The sequence below is a fragment of the Microtus pennsylvanicus genome, chromosome 12 (assembly GCF_037038515.1).
Source record: "Microtus pennsylvanicus isolate mMicPen1 chromosome 12, mMicPen1.hap1, whole genome shotgun sequence".
NCBI lineage: Eukaryota > Metazoa > Chordata > Mammalia > Rodentia > Cricetidae > Microtus > Microtus pennsylvanicus.
This window is the reverse complement of record NC_134590.1, coordinates 69,986,836-70,009,955: the sequence shown is the minus strand read 5'-3', so window position 1 is coordinate 70,009,955 and position 23,120 is coordinate 69,986,836. Positions and strand designations below refer to the sequence as shown.

The window sequence follows — 23,120 nt, the reverse complement described above, 5'->3', positions numbered from 1 at the left end:
AGGAAGTGGTTCCCTGTGCCAATGCGTTCAAGTATACTTTTCACTTTCTCTTCTATAAGGTTCAGTGTGGCTCACTTTATGTTGAGATCTTTGATCCATTTGGACCTAAGTTTTATACATGGTGATAGATATGGATTTATTTACATTCTTCTACATGTTGATATCCAGTTCTGCCAGTACCATTTGTTGAATATGCTTTCTTTTTTGCATTTTATATTTTTTTGTTTCTTTGTCAAAAATCAGATTTTTATAGATGTGTGGATTGATATCTGGGTCTTCAATTCTGTTCCATTGATCCTCCTGTCTGTTTTTATGCTACTACCACGCTGTTTTCAGTACTGTTGCTCTGTAGTGGAGTTTGACTTGTTCACAATCTTGGGGAAAGTTAGAGCCCAGAATCTGGGCCTCTCAGTGATTAAGATACTTATGTCCTAAGAAGGACTGATATCTGAGTGAAGTCTCCTTTCCAAGTTGGGTCTACTATGCAGATACCCAAGGTTCACATACAAGCTGGTCTTCCTGTGTGGTACACATGACTATACCTGTGGCCATCATCTAAACCCCACCTTCACGAGCTGTTCTTATCACACGTTTGAGTCTTTGTTAATTGAAAGGATTCCTAGGTCCATCAAGTTACCATTTCTCGCTAGATACATACAGATGTTTTTATGTAAGTCTCCCTTCAGAATTCTTTAACTTTGCCTGTGAAATCTGCCTCCATCATTTTAACTAGGAACTAGTTAAAATGTGACACTAACACCAGACCATATATTGTGGTCAGGATTACACTCTCTGTGACCCTGTACCCCATTTCAACACTCCTTACGTTTTGGATGGATAGCGATACTCCGGAGGGCAGAAATAGTCCTACCTACCATGACCTTGTGAATGGATGATGACTTACCTGTCCCCTCCTGCAGCACACAGTGATAGGCTCTGCCTGTCTGCCCTCTGTGACACCCTCTGTCCCCTGCCTGATGAGCATTCACTGACCTTACTTTGGTGTTCAGATCTTGGGTTGGGCTATGAGGTCTCCCCAGAAGGGCAGAAGAATCTTGAGGCATTTTCTCATACTGTGCCTTATTTTTGAATCCCTGGTAAACAGGCCGTTACCATGGGGCAGCACTGATGTCTCAGTGGTTAGGAGCATGTACTACTCTTGAAGAAGACCTGAATTTGATTCTCAAGACCAGGTTGGGTGGGTGCCTGTAGCCTTAGGTCCAGGAAATCCAGCATACTCTTCTAGCCTCCAAGAGCAATTGCTCTCACATATACACACCCTGACACTGACACACACAAAATTAAAAATAAATCTTTATAAGACAAAAATCTGAAAATTGCGATCAAGTTTGTTTTGTGTTGGCTGTCCACTCCTGGGTATGACCTAAGTGGGTTCGTATACCCAGTGAGACTCTGTGGAACTGATTTTTCCTTTGCAAGCAGTTATCAATCGGTGATAGCTTCTGGGTTCGGGATGGGGGCTTGCGTCCACTCAAGGCTGTAATGCATCTGGCTTAGACCTGTGCAGGCCTTGTGCATGCTTCCACAATGATGGTGAGCTCACGTGTGCAACAATCCTATTGTGTCTAGAAGGCCTTGTTCTTTTGGTGTCTTCCATCCCCTTTGGCTCTTACATTCTTTCTGCCTCCTCCTCCATAGGGTTCCCTGAGCCCTGAGGGGAGGGATTCGATGCAGACATCCCATGTAGTTCCAAAGTCTCTCACTCTCTGCACATTGTTCCATTGTGGTTCTCTGTATTTGTTTCCCTCTACTGCAGGAGGACATGTCTCTGTATGGTTGAGCAAGAAATTGATCATTGGATATAGTTTTGTCTGATTTCTTTTTCTCTTCCTTCCTTCCTTCCCTCCTTTCCTTCTTCCTTTCTTCCTTCCTTTCTTTCTTTTGCCTTTTCTTCAACCTCATATGTCTTTTAATTACATATTATATAATTTTGGGATGGCTGTGTGTTAGAATGTGTGTTTCTGTCTCTGAATCTATATATGTTTAATTACATATTATATAATCTTGGGATGGCTGTGTGTTAGAATGTGTGTTTCTGTCTCTGAATCTATATATATTTCTTGTGCTTTTTCATTAGCTCCTTTTTTTCTGTTCTCTTCTATTCAAGTTTTTTTTGTTTTTATGTTTTCTTATTCTTTTCTTTCTTTCTTTCTTTTTTTTAAATGCCTGTTTGTTTTCCAATGAGAGAAAGCAAGAAAGGGTGTGAATTTGGGTGAATGGGGAGGTGGAAAGGATATATGAGGGGTCAGAGGGCAACTGTAGTTAGAATATATTATCTAAAAATCTATTTTCAACAAAAATAAATATTTAAAAGCCATTGCTCCTATAGCTCATAGTTTTGCTTGACAAAGATTCTATTTACAGCTTTGTTGGTATCCTCGGTGTGTATGATGTGGGAAGGAAGACAGTTTGCCTGAGTTTTGCCAGCATCCCCCACTCTGTTACCATTGCCCTTGCTATTCAGCTGCTGATGGTGCTTGAAGACACTTCCCCACAGCTAGCGGCTGGGATGACCCTCCTCTGTCATATTCCTTCACAGTCATTGTTTCTACTGAGATCACAGATGGCCAAGGCTCCAAGGTGCAGCCGTGCAGTGTGGAAGTGACTGTGTTACCCCGTTACCATGGAAATGACTGCCCTGACAAGGACCTGTAAGTAAGAGGGTGCAACAAAGACACCTGACAGCAGAGCTTATATTCCCCGGGAGGTGATAAAGAACTGCTAACAGAACAATAGTAATTGCTCTTCTCTTGCTGGGCAAAAAACAGGGTTTCCTGGTCACGGCCTGTTTAATACTTCTTGCACGGCCCTGTGCTGCTGCTTCAGAGTCCATGATGCTCTTTCTTTTCTTTCTAAAATTTTTTTAAAATAGTTATTTATTTATTATGTATACAATATTCTGTCTGTGTGTATGCCTGCAGGCCATCAGAGGGCACCAGACCCCATTATAGATAGATGGTTGTGAGCCACCATGTGGTTGCTGGGAATTGAACTCAGGACCTTTGGCAGAGCAGGCAATGCTCTTAACCTCTGAGCCATCTCTCCAGCCCCTCTAAAATGTTTTTAAGATTTATTTTATGTATGCATCTTTGGGAGAGTAGTGGAGGTTGGGGTTTCTCACAAGTGTGTGGGTACCTGAAGAGCCCCAAATAAGGCATCGAACCCCCTGAAGCTGGGATAGAGGTCAGTATGAGTCACTGTACATAGATTCTGGAAAGTGAATTTGGATCTTCTGGAAGAACAGCAAGCGGTCTTAACCACTGAGTCATCTCTCCAGCCCCTTAAACAGTTTAACTGGGGTATCATTTAAGCATTATATAGCTGTCCGATGGAAATTCCTCGCACTCACAGAGCACTGTGGCCTTTAGCGTGGTCTAATTTGGGAACATTTGGTTATCATAACATCTTTGTACCAAACAGTAATAACTCCCGAATCACCAACGCCAACACCTACCTCCAAATCCCCAAAGTCAAAATCTTTGTGTCTAAAAATTTGCAGATTATAGAAATATCGGGGCAACAGAATAATGACAATAAGCTCTTGAGTGTTCCTCTTCATTTCATGTATGAATATTGCTGAATTTCATCCATGATTCAGCACAAATCAGTACCTAGTTTTTAATGGCTCAATAATATTTATTGTATTGCCTCAATTTCTTTACTCGTTGACATTGCCTAGTTTTGTCTGTAAATTAGGTTATGCTGAAGATTTCTTTGCAAGCTTTGGTGTGTGTGAACATATTCATTTCTCCAGGGAAGAACTGCTGGGTCATATGATATCTCTTGCTTAGCACCTCTCCAGACAGGCTGCACCACTTGGTATTCCCACCAGCACTGGCAGAGGAGAGTGATTTTCCTCAGTGCTGAGTATGCTGGGCTTAGTTTTTGTGTCCACTCAATAAAAGCTGAAGTCATCTGGGAAGATGAAGCCTTGAGAGAATGTCTCCATCAGACTGACCTCTGGACAAGCCTGTGGGACATTCTCATGTTTAATGATTGACTACTGTACTGTGTGCCCCACCACACCCTGGGCAGGTGCTCTTGGGTTATATAAGAAAGCAGACTGAGCAAGTGATGGGGAATAAGCCAGTGAACAGTGTTCTTTCTGGGCCTCTGCTTCAGTTCCTGCTTTCAGCTTCCTGCCTTGAGTTTCCTCCAGAACAGAGGTCCTGAGGATCAAACTCAGGTTGTCAGGTTTGCCTAGAAAGTATCTTTACCTGCTGCTGAGCCATCTCTCTGGCTTCCAAATTACTGTGTAAATATTTTGAAAATTGATTCTTTGGGGGCTACAGAGATGGCTCAGCAGTTAAGAGCACTTGTAGCTCTTGCGAAGGACTACGGTTTTATTTCCAGCACCCACATGCTGGCTCCCAACCACCTACAACTCTACTTACAAGTCATCTAATGCCCTTTCCTGACTTCCAAAAGTACCTGGCAATAGACGGTACATAGACACACACTCAGGCAAAATACTCCTATGCATAAAATAAGTAATAAATAAATGTTTTTCTTTAATATATTCATATGTAATATGTTTGATCACCTTCATCTTTAGTCTTATATACCTTGCTGGTCTCCTGTTGTTCTGTCCATTGCTGATAGCATCTTTACCTTTGAAGTCCTTTCTGCCCCTCCCGTGCCGTCAGGTTTTGTTCTCTTCGTAGATTCCCTATGTATTCATAACAATTTTGTACAGTTCCACAATGTTATATATTTGGGCAATTGTGAGCATATTCATAGTGTGATAATGCCGCCTCTGTTTGGCAATGCACTGTGAACATATCTACATTAGATTTTTACATTTTTAAATGTTTTTTTGTTTCTGAAATTTTTATATTGTATACAATAAAATATGACTATCTCCCACCCAACTTCCCCCTCCAGTTTACTCTATATATGTCTTACTTCACATCTTTCTTTTTTAACAATCCACCAAGTATAGTTAGTATGGCTTATGGAGATGGGACTGACCATAGGAGTATGGGAATCCTATGAGTGGCCACATCCTCAAAAAATAATAATTCTCCCTCCCCAGCAACCATTCACCGCCAACAGATCCCTAGCAAGAGGTAGAGTAATCAGAGTTTTGTTTCCCACCTGCTGGTTCCCAAATAACTACTCAGAGGTTTAATATTAATTATAAATGTTTAGCTGATGACTCAGGCTTATTACTATCTAGTTCTTACATTTAAATTAACCTATTTTTATTAATCCATGTATTGCCACGTGGCCATGGTGTTATCTCATTTTCTGCATGCCTTGTTTCCTCTGTGGCTGTCTGGTGTCTCTTATACTCCACCCTTCTTCTCCTCTATCTTTGCTTGGATTTCTCTGCTGGCTCTATTCTGCCTTGCCATAGGCCAAAGCAGCTTTATTTATCTACCAATGAGAGCAACACATATTCACAGTGTACAGGGTAGAGCTGAGATCATCTACCCTATCTATGCTGGGACTGGGCTTGGCTTGATCTTGTATCGGTCTTGTACAGGCAACCACAGCTGCTGTGAGTTCATGATTGTTATAGCACATCATGTTCTGAAGACAGCATGTCACAGCTCTCCTCCCCATCCTCCAGCTAACTCCTCTCCTGCCATGTCCTAAGCCTTGATGGTGATGTGGTTCACACATGAGGGCTGAGCACTCTCTTCCTTATTTTTCACACTTTGACCTATTATAAATTTATAACTTTTACCTTTCTGGTGAGTTGGCCCTTTTTATGATTAGAAAATGTCCCTCTGGATCATTAAAATTTGATCCCCACTCTCTTATTTTTAGCCTGATATAGGTGTAACCATTCCAGGTGCCTTAAGGTATCTGTCTGAATGGATGCCTAGCTGTTATAGATTCAACCATAGCACTTTATAGACATCACCTCCTGCAATGGATTTGTTGTTAAGGAATGTATTATTTGTGAACTTGCTATCCAGCATGTCTACAAATCTGTCTTCATTTTCTTCCTTTTCTTTTCAGCTTGCTGTTCATTATCTCTATTGTTTGGTCCCCAAATTCACAGCTGCTTTTCCCAAAATTTGCTTTTCAAACTCTGCAGTGAATTTTCATTATTGTTAATACACACACAGCTCCAGAAATTCCATTTGATTTATAGCTTTTCTTCATTGTTAGACTATAATTGATTAGTTACTATAATACTGTTATTTAATCTTCAAGATTAGTTTTCTTTAGTTCTTTGAACATATTTATGATTCCTGCTTTGAAGTCTTTGATCAACCCATCATTTGGGTTTTCTCACAGGAAATTCCTATTGTCTATTATCTTTCCTGAGTTTGGGTTGGTCTTTAAGCTTGTTTGGCTGTCTAAAAAGATTTCATTGAAAACTGGACCTTTTGTCTGATATATTCTGCCTCAGTTTTCTAAGGCTTCCTATGGCTGCTTTTGTTTCCTTGATGTTTTATTTGTGCGTTTATTGACTGTAGGAGATTAAATCTGTGAAACAGATTTTCCTTAATTGTGCAATCTGTGTTGCTTCTTCTCAGACTCATTTCTGTGTTTTCTCTTTCGCCTGGCCTCCTGCAGTCTTTAGCCAACATGTCATACTGTTTGGTATGTGATTCATTGCTCACCAAGCATTTTATTTAGTTCGACATTGTTTTACCTTTGGACATTTAGGCCAAATTATTCAAGTAAATGGTGTTTTGCAGTCATATGGCAAAGACAGTGTAGAGCAAGAGCTGAAAAAAGTGATGGCTCCATGCACGGAGCTCCGTCTAAGACATGATGTTGCTTTTCCAGGTTTATTTTTCCATTCATAAATAAGTTTATTATTCCATTCATAAATAATTGAATGCCAAATTACTAAAATCTGAAGTCATAGACTTGGCGATTTTACATGGAGCTGCAAATATGCTGTGCGTTTCCCCTCTAATCTGGGTCTGCGTACAATGAGCTCTCAATGGTTAGGCTGTCTGTACTTTTTCAGCTTGCTCTAGCCACTGTGTCTTTGGCTCTGGGACACATTCCTTTATGTATCATGATGGTCGTATATTGGTATCGGTTTGATGTCTGGTGTTTTTTCAGTTCTAATCGAAAAGGTGCTACTAGTATTTTGGCAACGTGTCTAATTGTGTTTCAAGTTATATTAAACCACCTCCCCTTCATGTCATTCTCTTTGGGTTCAGACCCACTCAAGGACAAACTCCATTCCCCTTTGGCAGAGTAAAGTTTTACAATGCCGTCAAACCATCGCCACCATTCTGTTCCTTCAGATACAACTCCACCCTGGACACCCTGTCTTCTCTCCAGCTGGTGGGAAGTTACACGGAAGTCAGGAACTACATCGCCATGACCACTGTGATCCTGAGCCGTTTGTATGTGGAGAGCAGAAACACATCTACCTGTGGCCTATGGTCACAGATACAGGATGTATTGATTTCTTCAGCATGCAGAGTACCTTTAACGGACCAGGTATGTCCCTGAACAGGGTAGCACAGTGTCTGTAAACCTGGACAGCAGCTGTCCTCTGAGAGCTGCCTCCTCAGCAACCATCAGTCAAGGGATAAGGTCAAATTGTTTGTATGCAATTTCTATTTTGTAAACATCAATGTTTTTAAAGTTTGTAAAGATTTATTTCATGCGTATGGTTATCTTGCATATGTATATATCTGTGTACCGGGTACTCATGAAAGCCAGAAGCAAGCCTTGGAGCCCCTGGAACTGGAGTTACAGATGGCTGTAAGCCACTATATGGGCGCATGGGGTTGAACCTAGGTCCTCTAGAAAAGCAGCCAGTACACTAACCACTGAACCATCTTTCCTGCCCCAAGTGGAGTTTCTCAATGAATGGCTGTGGCTCAAAAACTACTGCCCCTCCGACATTTCTGCACCTCTGCTTTACAATGGCCACCCAGGAACATTCAAGCCTACACACAGCATGCCTTGCTTCGTTAGAATTACAGGATACTCTGCTAGGCCTGATCATTTTCCTTATGCTGACATTTCCCTGCCCCTTCCTCTAAGCTCCTTTTAATCTTGTCCCTTTATTTCAGCTTCTGCTGTGTTAGTTTCCTACTAGGGTCTGGTGGTGCTGGCTAGGGACACATCAGAGTCATGCTGGACTAGAAGGAAACATTGAGGCCAAGGTCATAATCTCGCTACAAAAGGGCTGGCTCGCTACAAAAGGACTGGCCTCTAGGGAGGCTTTTCATAGAAAAACACAATATGTGCTCCATTTCTTTATAAGCAAGCTACGTTTGTTTGTTTTTTCAATTGTTTTTATTGAGCTATATATTTTTCTCTGCTCCTTACCCTCCCTCCCTCTTCACCTTCTACCTTCTCCCATGATCCCCATGATCCCAATTTATTTAGGAGATCTTGTCTTTTTCTACTTCCCATGTAGATTAGATCCATGTATGTGTCTCTTAGGGTCCTCTTTGTTGTATAGGTCCTCTGGGAATGAGAACTGTAGGCTGGTTTTTCTTTGCTTTATGTCTAAAAGCCACTTATAAGTGAGTACATATAATATCTATCTTTCTGGGTCTGGATTACTTCAATCAATATGATGTTTTCTAGATATATCTGTTTGCCTGCAAATTTCAAGATGTCATTTTTTTTCTATTGTGTACTACTTCGTTGTGTAAATGGACCACATTTTCCTTATCCATTCTTCAGTTGAGGGGCATCTAGGTTGTTTCCAAGTTCTGGTGACTACAAACAATACTGCTATGAACATAGTTGAGCACATGTCCTTGTGGTATAATTCAGCATCCTCTGCGTATATGCCCAAAAGTGATATTGCTGGTCTTGAGGTAGGTTGTTTCCTAATTTTCTGAGAAATTGACATACTGATATCCAAAGTGTCTGTACCAGTTTGCACTCTCACCAGCAATGCAGTAGTGTTACCTTTACCCCACGGCCTCTCCAGAATAAGTCATCAGTGTTTTTGTCTCAGGAGGACTAGAAGGCAGGAAATAATCAAATTGAGAGCCAAAATCAAGAAAGTAGAAACAAAGAGAACAATACAAAGAATCAATAAGCAAGCTACATTTGAAATAATATGATTTCTCTAGAGTTTGTTGACTTGTTTCTGCTGTTTAGGAAGCAATGGTGGACTCTATTCATATACTGAGAGACCTCGTAAGCTTCCCTAATAAGGTAAGAACTATTTTTTTTATTGATTTTTATTGAGCTCTACATTTTTCTGTGCTCCCCCTCCCTGCCTCTTCCCTTCCCACTTCAACCCTCCCCAAAGGTGCCCATGCTCCCAGTTTACTCAAGAGATCTGGTAAGCACTATTTCTTTCTTGGTATATTTTTCTGGAATTTTCACAATTATAAAGGCCATGATCAAGACTTGATAAATATATGATTCAAAATTTTATTTTGACATTGAGATTAAAGACAGAACTTTCTCTTAAATATTTCTCCTAACAGTATTATCCATCTCAAGCCATGCCTGAGGACCTTTCCTTCATGCAGAATTAGAAGTACAAAGGAGTAACAAGTGCCTGCCATAGTATGAATCACATTGGCGGGCAGATTGTTCTTTATTACTAATGTGTGGTATTGAATTTTCTCATGGCCATGCCTACTTGTTTTCTCAAATCTTCAGCATTCCCCAGAGTCCCTCAATAGGTGTCTTCACTCTGCTGTTCTTCGAGAAATGACAGAATAACTCATGGGAGTCCCTCATTGTCACCAGTCAGCAAATCTTACTGCAATTACATCTGTCTTCACGCCCTGTCACTAGGAAACAAAAATCCAGGCTTCCAGCAAGCATCCTCCCTCCATCTGTGCTCAGGAACCAACCTACCATCACCCTGTGTGGCCTCAGTCCAGCCTGTGTGACTGCTGTCCCTGGGGTTGGAGCATGTTCAACCTGAGCGATCGTTCCCTCTCTGTCATACTGTCCTCCAGGGTTTGTCTCCAGGTTGCCCATGCTCGGCTACTTCCTTTATTCCTCTTCTAGATGATGCCAAGGAATGTCATGACTCCCACTTAATTCTTTAAATACCCATATGCGGATGTCCACCCTCTTCCAGCAGCCCTCGTTTCTAGGCACTTCTTTTCAGTGGAGCATTGAGGTAGCACCTGGGTGTGCAGCGTTCATGCCTGTTGTCTGCCCTGCAGCTTTACCCATAGCAGTGGCTTTGCATACTTGTTAGTGCTGAAGCTAAAAGATCCCTCAACTCTACCAGAAAGCTCTTCTCAGCCTCTTTTTTCCTTCATAGGAGATGCATGAGGGTGCGGTTCATCCCATGGCCTTGTGGCTCAGGTTTTGGTTGCCATCCCTGGTTCTCCAGTTCCTTCCTCCCTGTCATGCTGACATCATAAGCGTTTCAGCAGGGAGTCACTTGGACCTCTTCTCCAATACTCTCTCCAGATGACCTCTTCTAGTCCATTAGTCTTAAATCAATGTGACTATATCAAACTGTGCATTTCGTATCCTCAGCCCAGCCTTCTCTCGTGTGCTGTAAATCAGTCTCACATTTCCAAGTTCAGAGCCACTCCATTTTCTTCCTGCTTCCTTTGGCTCAAGGTGGGACCCAGAGTCTGCTACCCAGAGTCAAGTCAAAACACGCCTGAGCATTCTTTGATTTCTGAGTCCATCAAATGCAACTAAACTAGTCAGTTCTTCCTTTAAAAAAAATGCAACTAGAATCTCCCTGTCTCTTCCATCTCTACTGCGCGGCACTAACCTACAGGCTGACCATCTTTTCATCCAGGCTGTGTGTCTCGCTCATCACACTCTCTGCTTCCTTTCTGACACCTTTAGAACATTTGCCACAACCAGCAAGCAGAGCATTATTGTGGAAAAGCCTAAAGCAGTTAGTCACGTCCCCTCTCTTAATACCATTCTACAGCTGTGTGTTCACATTCAGGGATACACGAACAGCTCACCATAGCCTGTATACTTTGGCTGCTTCTGATCTTCACCTTCATCACCTGGGCCCTTCAACCAATCACACTTCTTAATTCTGGCCCATAACTTGTCCTATCGCGCCCTGCCTTTGGCTCAGCAGATAATTGAGAACAACCCATAGACACTCAGCCCAAGTGCTTCCCTTGCACCCTCCCTCCTTATTGCCTGGGCTCCCTCCTTTGGGATTTGTGTTCTTAGCAGCTGTGTTGCACATTTCTTTAGGGCTCTTCTTTCTCTCACTGGAGTGTGGGTGCCATGACAACAGAAAGGCAGAGTAGAATGAGTGAGAGACCCTGTGGCCCTGCCGTCTATTTTCTATTCTTCCTCCTATGCATCTTCTTCATCTTTAATGAAGAGGCCAGGTCGGCAGGCTGACCACACACTCCTCTTTGCTTACAGATCTGCCTTCATAAAACACATCCACTCATGTCCTGTGAAACTCAATATGCCTGTGGCTCTCTACATTATAGAGAGGGTTGAGATTCTCCACATGGCACACAGCTCAGTATCTCTGTGTCTCCCTTTGCAAGCCATCTCTTCTATGCTCTGTCACTCTAGGTTTTTCTCATGTTCCTGAAGTAATAAGTTTTCTCTTAACCTGGAACAGGTTTCTTCCTGCTGCTCCTTCGAAAAACTCGTTTCTTATCAAAGATGGTTTCAAATGCCATAATCTCCATGAAGCCCTCGGGGGGTCTGATGACAGAGTTCTCTGACTCTACATAAACATAGCACTTGAACTGGCATTTGGGGCCACATCTGCCTTCTAAACTCCTTCTCCCAGGGTGCAAGCTGTGCTAAAGTAATGTTAGCTGCTATAACAAAAAACCCTGGTGTCCGAGTAACTGAACACAGAGAAGGTGTTTTCTGAGTGATCCTTCCATGGAGACACAATCACACCCTCCTTATTCTCATGCATCTGACATCTCCACTCTATGGCTCCCCAGTTCAGGGGAGAAGAATACAGTTAAGGTGTGCCACGTGTCATAGATGTCACTCTGGAAGTGACAAGCCTAATCCCACACATTTTCTTGATTGTTGCACACGTGGCCTCAGCTGGACTCCAGTACCTGGAGTATGGAGATTTGCCCAGACATGACTCCTCAGAAGGCTCAGGAGGGTGACATGGTACGGATCACCCCATGCCTCGCCACAACCCTGTCGTGCGTCTCCCAGAAATGAAGCTGAACACGACTGCCATTTCTGAAGTTCCTGATATTTTTGCTTGTTTGTTTATAAATCGTGCAGCACAAAATTGGGCATAATGCTCTTATATGTTTAAATGGATGACAGTTCTTTATTTAAAACCCTATTTTGATTTAGCTCTGGAAGTAGTTTAAATGCTCTTCCGGGGCTGAGGGAATGTCTCAACCAGTCAAGTGCTTCCTGCACAGGCATGGAACCCGAGTTTATGTCCCCAACAACTGTGTAAAAAGCTCAGCACGGTAGCTCATACCTATAATCCCAGAGCTAGGGATACAGAAACCAGGGGAGGCCTGGTCCTCGCTGGTCAGCTAGTCTAGCAAACTGGTAAGTTCCATGTTCAGGGAGAGACCTTATCTCAATAAATAAATACATACATACATACATACACACATAGATGGAGAATGACTGAGAAAGACACCTATCATTGATATCCAGAGTTCTTCCATATGCATGTATACACACACACACACACACACACACCAAAATAAAAAACATGTATTTGTACACATAAACACAAATAAATTTCAAAAATAGATTCACTTCCAGACTATCTTACTTTTGCACTTTGGGGGAGAATTTCATTTTCGAAGCTATTTCTAAGCCACTGCTCACTATTGGTTAAAAAGTATGACTGCCAGAAAACAGAATCTGCTCATCCCACCACACATATTTCTATAACAGTTGCTAGAAGCCGCTAAAGACCAAAGAAGGAAATGTTTAATCCCTGTCTTGTAGACACCGATCAATGAAATTAATGTAGAAAGACATCCTTTAAAAAACAGAAAAGAACTATGTTAGCTTGGCATGGTGGCCTTTACTTCCAGCATTCAGAGGCAGAGGCAGGTAAACCTCTGTGAGCTCGAAGCCAGCCTGGTCTACAGAGCAAGTTTCAGGGCAGCCAAGGCTACACAGAGAAACTGTGTCTCAAAATCAAAAAGCTCTGCTAACAACCCTGTCATTAGGAAAGGGGTACAAGCCCTCTGCAGCACAGACAACTGTTCAGTTAACCCCAGTAGATGTGAGGAGCTGTTAGCTTGCAAAATGAGGACGATAGAATTGCGGCTCTTGACGGTAGCATGGGGAGCATGCTTTCAGAATGAGTCCTTCTCTATCAGTACACAGAGTGAAGTATTCAGAGGTAAAACCAATATCTGAGATTTTCCATTATAAAAAAGAACCTAAGAGGGAGTGCAAGAACAAGTGTCGCTTGGAGGAGAGAGGGGCTCATGAGTATGCACAGCCCTGTGGACAGCTGATGGCTTCCGGGAAAGAGTCAGGCCCTTGGTGGATTGATCACGCTCTCTTGGATGATCCCTCACCCATTAATACACGGGCGGCATACATGGAACTGGGAGGACGTCAGGCAGCTGTGAGTGCATCTCAGATGAATTAGGAGAAAGGGTGGGTGAGAGACAAGATCAAAATACATAGTATCTATATATGAAATTCTCAAAGAACTAATAAATGGGCACTAATTTCTTAAACGCTGCAAGTGAAGGGTAACTGTTTAAGGTGGGCAAGGGTGTGGTGACAGTAGCCCACCCGCTCTGCCTACACAAGCATTTGGAATGGTGCGTGGTGAAGGTTTATAAAGAAGGAAGCCGAGAAGGAGGGGTTTGCTAGGCAAACAGAGGGCAAAGGTATTACCAGTAGAGGAATATGCTTGGTATCAGGAAGAAGTCTTAGTTATTGGGGGTTGATAAAAGTCCAGTGCATCTTAAGCACAGATTATGTGTGGGTAATGGAGAGAGTGGAGGATATGGAATGATGCTGGGGCCAATATGTCACAGGATTTATGGCATGCTTTTTAAAAAGTGCATGCCATACTAAAGCACAAAGGGCTCTAAGGGACCTTTTGCTTTCCCTTGGTCATTGTGTGAATGAAGAAGCTGAGCATCCTAGAACAAATGGTTGCTGGGAATGGTGTCCACTCATTACCTAATACCAAACAGGAACTGAATTCTGTTACCTTGACACCATGTTGAATCATTTTGATACCTAGTAACAGGGAAAGAAGCAAAGTCGGTGTGCCAGGTAACATCTGACCCCAGCTCCTCTTCCCTGCAGTTGAGCTCAATGAGTGCTGTGCACATCCTCGAATATGCACAGATGCTCCTAGCCCAAGGTTCATTCTCCAGGAAGTTGCTGGTCAACAAAAACCTGGGAGTTGAGCTTATCCTTCTCATCTCTGGAGTCTGGGAAGCTGCCAAGGAAGACGGGAGAAAGGAGGACTCTCTGCAGGAAGAAGGCATGAAGATCATCTCTGACATGTTACTAGTAAGATGTTCTATCCTCCCACAGAAATTAGCCACAGGCTTGGGTGCAGCTCAGTGGTAGAGTGTGTGCTTGGCATGCATGAGACCCTTGGTTCCATCCCCAGCAGACACACAGACATGGACACAGACACATGCACACACACACACACACCAAACAAAATGAACAGCTGCTCCGTTCACACTCTAAACAGTATATATACATGCATACATACACACATACATACACACATACATACACACATACATACATACATACATACATACATACATCTGTTCTTTTTCCCATTGAAAATTTAGAGTTGGTTCCTGAGAGCTGAGCCACGGTTCTGGGTGGCAGCTCAGCACTTGGGAGTGTTCATCTGGAATGCTAAGTCTTCTGTGGCAGCAGTGTTGTGTGTCCGGTGTTAGGATAGATCTTTTGGGAATTGGGGGCATACTTTGTTTTCTGCAGAATGGCATGAAGTCACACAAAAGACTGCTTGGAGACATTAGCTTTAAAAGTGTCCCTGCTGAGCTATGACTGTTTAAAAAAAAGATGTCTATTTTATCTATTTCTGCTGCAATGGTTTTAAGACATCGTCTCGGCTATTTTATTCTGATAAAATGGCAGTGTTCTGAGGAAGCAGTCAGTTAGTAGTAGAAGTCCATCGCTTTCCTTTCCCTGCCTTCCCATCCACCCGAGCTTGCTGGTTTATTTAACTAATAGCTATCACAGTGCTTTGAAAATTGTAGATCAAATAATCCTATGCTTGAATCTGGCCTTTTGTCATCATTGTTCACATGCAGATGTGAAAATGTCTTCTGTCAGAACGTGTACTAAAGCTTAGGTTTGTGTACATACCAACCGGCCTAAAGGTCTTGAAAAGCCATCATACCATCAAAACTCTGCTTATGAACTGAGAAGCACCAGGAAGCTTAGCAATTTTATGAAATTAATAAAATATCAGTGAGACGCACCCGAACAGGGAAGAGCCATTTGTGCCTTTAGTGTTACTGCCTTTGGTGTTTTGTACCCATTTGCTCATTCACCTTGCAAGAGTCCTCCCCTCCCTCCTGTGTTTGCAGACCTGTCTCTCCTTGGGCCACCAACATCAACTTCACATGAGCGCTGGGAAGATGGAGTTCTGGACCCTTCTCCATCACAGCTTCCAGAAGTCTAGTCAGAACCTGGGCTTAATCTGGGTCCATTTCCCTGGCGAGCTGGCCTTGCGCCGTCCTGCTCAAGAGGCATCCCAAAGCCCATGCTACATCAGCCAGCTCATGCTCTTCATGAATAGCCCTTACCCAGGGGGACGAGCTCCTGGACAGGTATGGCACGAGGCCTCTGCCGCATCTAATGGCGGCTTCAAATGCTCAGTGACCCGACTTCCATAAGAAAGGAGAATAGGTTGGCACGCTTGCCCATTGTCCTTGTTTCCAAAGAGAAGCCACTTTGAAGTGGCTAAAGACCACTTTTGCTGTGTCTGAGGTGGCCTGTGGAAGACCGGTGGCGAGAAGGTATTTTCCAGAGACAAGGCCAGAGAGAGAAAGGAAAGAGTTATTAGACAATACCACAGAAGGAGCTGTGGGCAAGTCCGAGGGGGAAATGCTTACTTAGCCTTATGTGGGGTCATGAGCTGGGAGAATAGGTGGGCGGCCTTCTCACCGTCTTCTTAATTTACAGCTTCCAGCACAAGTCCTCCTTTTTGACACTGGCCATTTGGGCGAAGGTGTCATAGGTCATTAAGAGTTAAACTCTAGTTGTTTACCTAAGATGTCCCAGGTGTCTGAAGTCAGGCTCCCAGAGATCATGGCCTGATTGTTCAAATATCAGGATTTCTGTTTTTAGTCTTGGTCTTCTGTCTTTACAAATTTCTCCAAAAAAATCTTAGCAGAACTAGGGCTCCGTGGTCTCTGTTAGGTGGATCCACGCAGCATTCACCGTGGCGCCTTCCCATCTTTGTCAGGGAGTCTAGGGCCAGAACATGTGGTGGAGTGGTCATGGCTCAGGCAAGTTTCACTGTTCCTAAAACCAACACAGAGTTCAACCAGAACAAAACTTGAGAAGGGGCTCTGAAGAGCCACGAGTGTTCTCTTCCTCCATGCTAACAGAGAGGTGCATGTGGTCTGTCCCACATTGGGGGTGTGGAAGTCAGAAGGGACTTCCAAGGTCTTTGCACTTTGACATGACCTTCTACTTTCAGAATTCACAATGGCTTCTGGGTCTGTGAATCACGTGGGGCAGGACAGGCATAGCAGTAGTGAGCATAATGATAACCCCACCCTCTGCCTTCCCAGCTAGCTCAGCTCAGCGGAACCCTCCTCTTCCTCTTCCTCCTCCTCCAGATCCTTCTCCACCTTCTTTTCCTTGTCCTCCTTGCCCTCCTTTTCTTTTTCATAAGATAGGTTCTCACTATGCAACCATTGGAGTCAGAGAGATCCACCTAGCTCTGCCTCCTGAGTGCTGGGACCACCACACCCATCCCAGATACTTCTTTTTATAACAGCTCTTAATAATTTTTTTAACTTAAAAAAGCTGTCATTTCAGCAAGGAAAACATGCAAGGAGTGTTAGCAGTGCCCCCCCCCCCACATCCACACAAATCCTGCCTGCCTATCTCGTTAAACTCATTTTGTTTGATCAGAATTGGACAGTATGACTTCACTTCCTGCTTTTCATTGCTTTGTTTTGGTTTTGTTTGTTCATTTGTTTGTTGAGATGGGGTCTCCCACACAACCCAGCTAAACTGGAACTCACTATGTAGACCAGGCTAGTCTCTAACTCACAGCCATCCATCTGCCTCTGCCTCCAGGGAGTGCTGGGATCAAAGGTGTGCGCCACCATCCCTATCTGCTTTTCTCCTTTGGGCCAACTGTCGGCTTCATTTTCTTTGTTCCCCAAGGTGGGCAGCGTGGTGAGCCCTCTACTCTACAGCTGCAAGGACAGAAGCCCCATCCTCAGAGGACGGCTGGAGACACCTGTGACAGTGGAGTTTGGGGAGGAAGACTACCTGGTAAAGACAGCTGACCCACTGCCTCTGCTGCCTTTAGGCTGGGCTGGCTGCTTTCTAATGCATTTGCCTTCCCCAAGACAAACCGCCTGACTTGCTCTCTTTCCTTAGCGGCAGCACCAGAGACATCCAACTGTGTTCACCTTGCTTCGGGATGAGGTGAACCTCCACCGGTTCACTGGGCTTTCTGAAAAACCCCAGGAAACCTTACAGATATGCATCAAATTCTTGAAGCTCAGAAGAAGAGCCTTCCCCGTCATGCTGCTAGTAAGGTGTGTGAAGGGGAGCAGATAGGTGGATTGGTTCTGAAGGAATAACGAGGGTCATTGTCAAAGAAATTATATATATGCCTACATGTATATAAGTATGTAATCTATTTAGAAAAATGAGCTTCCACGCTTTTTTAAAAGATAGATTCCTGCCTGTTAACTAAACTGAGAAACACCCGAGTTTCGGTCATCCATAATATGACACCATTTAGAAGTCTGATAATGCAAGAGCACAGACCTGGACAGGAATTATTCTATTGTTCTCTCCCTCCCTTGCTTCTTTTATCTCTTGTTTTCCCCCAGGAGAAAAATGTATTCAAATTATATTTGCCAAAAGACTTGATCGATTAATTCTCTCTCTCGGAGCTGTTGAGCATGTGAGATTAGATTGGTCTCAGGCAGCGGCTAGACTATGTGGAGAGGCTATTGGAGATTCTTTGGACTCTCAGGCAGAAAAGACCGCTAGAAGCCACTGTAGTGACTGAGTGGCAGGTGGGGAGGAGCATTGTCTTCTGGAAGAAGCAGCTCTGTGTCCTTCTGTGCTGTGAGTCCCATGTGTTTAGGCAGATGTTAACCGTACTACACCATGTAAGTCCTTGGCTGGCTGGAGGGGATTTGGGAGCAGTAGTGTGTCTGTCATGGCTCTGCTGGGCAGATAGGCTCCACACATAGCTGAGTCTTCCTTCCCTCGCTCCACTTTATGCGCCAAGGGAGCTGAGCCATTAGGCATCTGTTTGCTTAAAGAATCTAATTTTTTTTTTTACCTAGTCCTTCAAAGTCACATACAAAAGGGAGGTGCTTGGAACTTTCTTTACCTGAGTAGTTAGAGGCTCTGATCTCTACCTGCCAACCCCCACTCTTCCTGGTAGCACGATGAAGCATTAGAGAAGCTCACATGTGCCCTGAGCCTCAGCACACAGCCAGGTCTTTGCTCTTATGCCACAAATAGAGCTAGGCATTATTCTTACTTTTTCATGAAGTAGCTTTTATTTGGTTTTGGTTTGTTCTTTACAGATATAAGAAAAAATGTTATGTTTGTATATGGGAGGGGATGGAGTTAAGGGGCTAAGTGTACCAGAGGATGAAGTACATTGGTTCTTTTTTAGCCCTGACTATCCCCAACTATCTGTTTCTAGAGATAAGTACGATCATTACAAAGTGCATAAGTAAAGTCTACACAGAGGGGACAAGCTGTCTCACTACCTCTTGTTTGCCCCTAGGTTCTCCAAGAAGGCCACGCCTTCGGATTTTCTTGTGAAGCAGGTGTACTTCTGGGATAAGCAGACTGTGCAAATTTATGTACCTGCTCTTCCGTGGAAAGGTCAGTGCGTGCGTGCTAAGCCTTTGACGTCTGTCTTCCCTAACATCTCTATGAGGCACGGTATCAGATTTCCTGGTCATCTAGCTCTTACTGTCTTTCCGTTTTTCTGCACTCTAATGCTTACAAATGAAAGTCTTGGTGTGTTTAATTCACTGTAAATCCCCCAAAGCAGGAAAAAAAAAAACAGAACCTGGTGCACCTTTTAGTCCTTCCTCTTTGTCTATCCTCAGTGGCCCTTCCACCTGCATTTGGGGTGGAGCATGTTCCTTGCATAGTTCACATGTGTTATTGATATGTTTTACCCCCTCTTCTAGGAGCCGATGTGGGGTATTTGTCCCTGCTGGACGCTGATTATGGCAGGAGACCTCCAAACAAACACCTTGCTGGGGCAGTAAACTACACAGTGCATTTCCAGTGGGTCCAGTGTGTGTTTTGGGACAAGACAGAGTGGAGATCCGAAGGTCCCTGTCCGCAGCCCGGAACTTCCGAGAGAGTCAACTGTAGGTACGAGTCTCCTGCTGGGAGAAAGCCTGGGGGTTTTAACAACTGGTTCCATTTTTTCGCCTGCATTTGTGTCTGTCCCTGGGACCTTCCGTGAGAGGTGTCCTCTCCCGAAAGCTGGGCAGTCTTGATTGACGCTCCTTAACAGATTGTGCCTGCTACACCAGTCTGCATGTCAGTCTTGTGGTTCCCAAGGACGGGGCTGTCTGCTGGGCATCCCGTCTGAGCCACCTGTCATGACGGGCATGTTGCAGGGAGTTGCTGGTGCCCACTGAGAAGTGAGTCTGCAGATGAGCCTATGAGTCCATCCAATCCTTACCATAGATAGATGCGGGCATGCTGTGACTACGTGCTTTGTAGTCAGGCAGGCAGATTTTTTTGTTTTGTTTTGTTTATTTTTTTTTTAGTTGTTGAAAAAAATTTCCGCCTCCTCCCCATTTCCCATTTCCCTCCCCCTCCTCCCACACATCGCCTCCTCCCCCCACTCCATTCTCCCTCCCTCTCGAGACTGAAGAGCAGTCCAGGCAGATTCTTTACTGCTACAGTCCCTGCCTTTATAAGCAGATGAGGGGACTGGGACTGAAAAGTAACTTCACGTGGAAAGAGAAGTCTCTGCATGGACACAAGCAGCCTTCTTGGGATATCTGGGTCATATCACTAAAGTGAACACTATTTATCAATTTAATGATCAGTTTAGTCCACTCATTTGTGCTGCCCTTTGGGTCTGTGCTCAGAGTGGCATGGCGGGGTCATACGTAGGTTCTCCTTTTAGCCAGAGTACCTGCACCAACTCCATTCCTACCAACAGTAATAAGGGCTCCCTTCTTCCTACAGCTTACCAGAATTTGTTGTCTCTTGAGTTCTTGATAGCAACCATTCTGATTAGGGGAGATAGAATTCCAATTCTAATGTGAACTTCCCTGCTGGCTAAGGGTCTTGAATGCTGTTTCAAATGCTCACTTGCCTTTATTCTTTTAAGAAGTCTCTGTTCAGATACATAACCTATCTGCAATTGCATTGTTTCTTAATGCTTAGGGTTTTTTTTTAGTTCTTCACATAGCTAGATTTTTTTCTGCATAACCCTTTTTTTCATTTTTCTTTTACTGAAATATATTATTTTCTCATGCAATATATTCTGATAATAGCTTCCTTTCCCTCTATTCCTCCCAGTTATTCCCTAACTCTCCTCCGGTCACAATCTATTCTCCTTTCTATCTCTTATTTGAAAAGAACGGAGTTCTAAGAGATAATAATAAAAATGACAAAATAAAATATATTAAAATTAAGCAAAAGTTATCATATCAAAGTTGGAAGTGCCAACCCAACAGAAGGGGAAGAGTCCTAAGAGCAGGCACAAGAGTCAGAGACCCTAATTCTCACAGTCAGGAGTCCCAGAAAAGTATTATCTAGACAGTAATCCCCTTCCAGATAATAGCTGGCAAAGATTGTCCTCTAATCTGTAGGCTGCCTCAGCAATCAACTGGCAGTTTCATTTGCTGTGCAGGTTTTTAGTTTCATGAGGTTCCCTTTGTCAATTGTTGGTCTTATTTTCTAAGGAGCTAGAGTTAGAAAGCCCTCCCAAATGCCTATGTCTTACAGAATACTCTCTACCTTTCCACTTACTGGCTTTACAATCTCTGGGTTTACATTTAAATCTTGAATCTACTTGGAATTGATTTTCATGAAGGATGGGGGTAGATTAGAACCTAGTTTCATTCTTCTACATGTAGGTGCTTGGTTTTTTTCAGCACTTTTTTTTTTTTTTTGAAGATTCTGTTTTTTCATCAATGTACACTTTTGGTATCTTTGTCTAAAAAACAGTGGCCAAAGTTATGCGGACCTGTATCCAGATTCTCTCTTTCAACCCACTGGTCTCCATGTCTCTTGTTTGTGCCAACACCATGTTGTTTTGGAGTAACCTTTTGCAAGCATGTGGTACCATGGGAAGTTACTGGTAAAGTTTCAGTGTTCCAGTGTTCTTTGCTTTTACATGAAAGCAATCTTTTGCTCTCCGTTACATAGTACTCCCTCCCCAAGAGCCAGGGGGCACAAAGGAAGAACACACAGAAACTACCTGCAGGATGATAAAGGGGAGGCAGTTTTGTTTTACAAGAATAGCATTTACCGTAGTTGCCACACCTGCCTGTAGGTGGCAGTGTTTCCTGATGCAAGACAGCTCTGTGTGGTCTCCAAAGCAGCTGACTCCCTCTACTCAGACTTGGGACTCTGTAGTACCTCACACATAAAGACATGGCAGACTGGCCCACATCGTAACAACGGAATGGCTGCTGCTTCTTTTTCTCCAGCTTTTCTTTGTCCGGTCGCAAACAGCTGGACTTAGCCTACATCAGTTATTCTGCTCTGTGTTCCCCTTCTAGCTACCATCGCCTGGCGCCTTTCTCTGTCCTCAGAAGAAAGCTGAATGCCACTTTGGAAGTGAGCAGCATTTCTGAGTTCCGGAGGTGAGTGCCATTCTCCAAAGCAGAGCTTCATTTCATGTTCTAGTGTCCGCTTAAGAGACGCACATGCTCCGCTGAGTTTATGCGTAATGCTTACGTAACGTGTTTGCTTTCTGGAGCACAGATGTGAGAAATGATTGTCTTCTATGTCATATTATTGTTTATACTGTTTATACTTTATGTCGACTGACAGGAGCTTTATAAACACCAGGAATCCGGTATCTTTCTACTTTTAACCTCAGCTATATTTCAGTGGAGACTGGGTCAATTTTTATTGATTTATTTAATATTTACAGCAATCAAAAATAATACTCGCATTGCTTTTCTTGGTTTATACTGAATATTATAGCCTCATTTCTAATATCAACCTTGTTAGTTAGGGTTTCTATTGCTGTGAAGAGACACCATGACCATGCCAACTCTTATAAAGGAAAAACATTGGAGCTGGCTTACAGTTTCAGAGATTTTGTCCATTATTGTCATGGTGGGAAGCATAGCAACGTGCAGGCAGACATGGTGCTGGAGAAGGAACTGAGGGTTCTACATTTTGATTGGCTGGCAGCCGGCAGAGACTGCAACACTGGGCTTGGCTTGAGCTTCTGAGACCTCAAAGCCAACCTCCTAGTGACACACCTCCTCCAACAAGGCCACACCTCCTCTAAAAAGGCCACATCTCCTAATAGTGCCGCTCTCTATGGCCAAGCATTCAGAGTCAATGGGGGCCATTCCCATTCAAACGACCACGAACTTCTGCCATATTTTAAATAAGTTTAAAAGTTACCATAGCCAGTTTCATAGTGAAAAACTTTATTCAGAGTTTGGAATATGAGTGCATTGATGGCAAACTTCTTTGAATATTTTTTGTATTTATATTGGTGGAATATAAAACTGTACTTCCCTTATGAATGGTACTTGGTAGATTTGCTGGTGGGCCCAATAGGTAGCAAGTAGTCATTAGGTACTAACAACCAATGCTGCCCCAGGGAAGGTTCCCAGTCAACCAATTCTCGGGACTTACCGTACAGAAATTCCAGTTCTGGTTTTCCACAACACCAATATTATTTGTGGGTAAACAAGGAGGAGTGTTACAGTGGAGTTACTACAGATAGAAAATGGCACCTGAAGTCGCCCCAAAGCACTGGTGACATCTGGGTGGTTCCAGGAAGAAATGTAGGAATAAGAAGGATGAACTAAAGCCAGGAATCT

At 43.4% G+C, this 23,120-nt stretch overlaps 1 protein-coding gene across 1 annotated transcript in view; it reads left to right on the top strand.

The window, feature by feature from the left end:
- Pkd1l1 (polycystin 1 like 1, transient receptor potential channel interacting) overlaps positions 1–23,120 on the top strand; it is a 109,539-nt gene that overhangs the window by 36,180 nt on the left and 50,239 nt on the right. The window contains exons 20-29 of the mRNA XM_075942809.1: positions 2,561–2,672; positions 7,245–7,443; positions 9,073–9,129; positions 14,167–14,376; positions 15,441–15,683; positions 17,257–17,367; positions 17,476–17,636; positions 18,854–18,954; positions 19,269–19,458; positions 21,834–21,917. Coding sequence (XP_075798924.1) covers positions 2,561–2,672; positions 7,245–7,443; positions 9,073–9,129; positions 14,167–14,376; positions 15,441–15,683; positions 17,257–17,367; positions 17,476–17,636; positions 18,854–18,954; positions 19,269–19,458; positions 21,834–21,917 — 1,468 coding nt within the window. The remainder of the gene's footprint in view (positions 1–2,560; positions 2,673–7,244; positions 7,444–9,072; positions 9,130–14,166; positions 14,377–15,440; positions 15,684–17,256; positions 17,368–17,475; positions 17,637–18,853; positions 18,955–19,268; positions 19,459–21,833; positions 21,918–23,120) is intronic.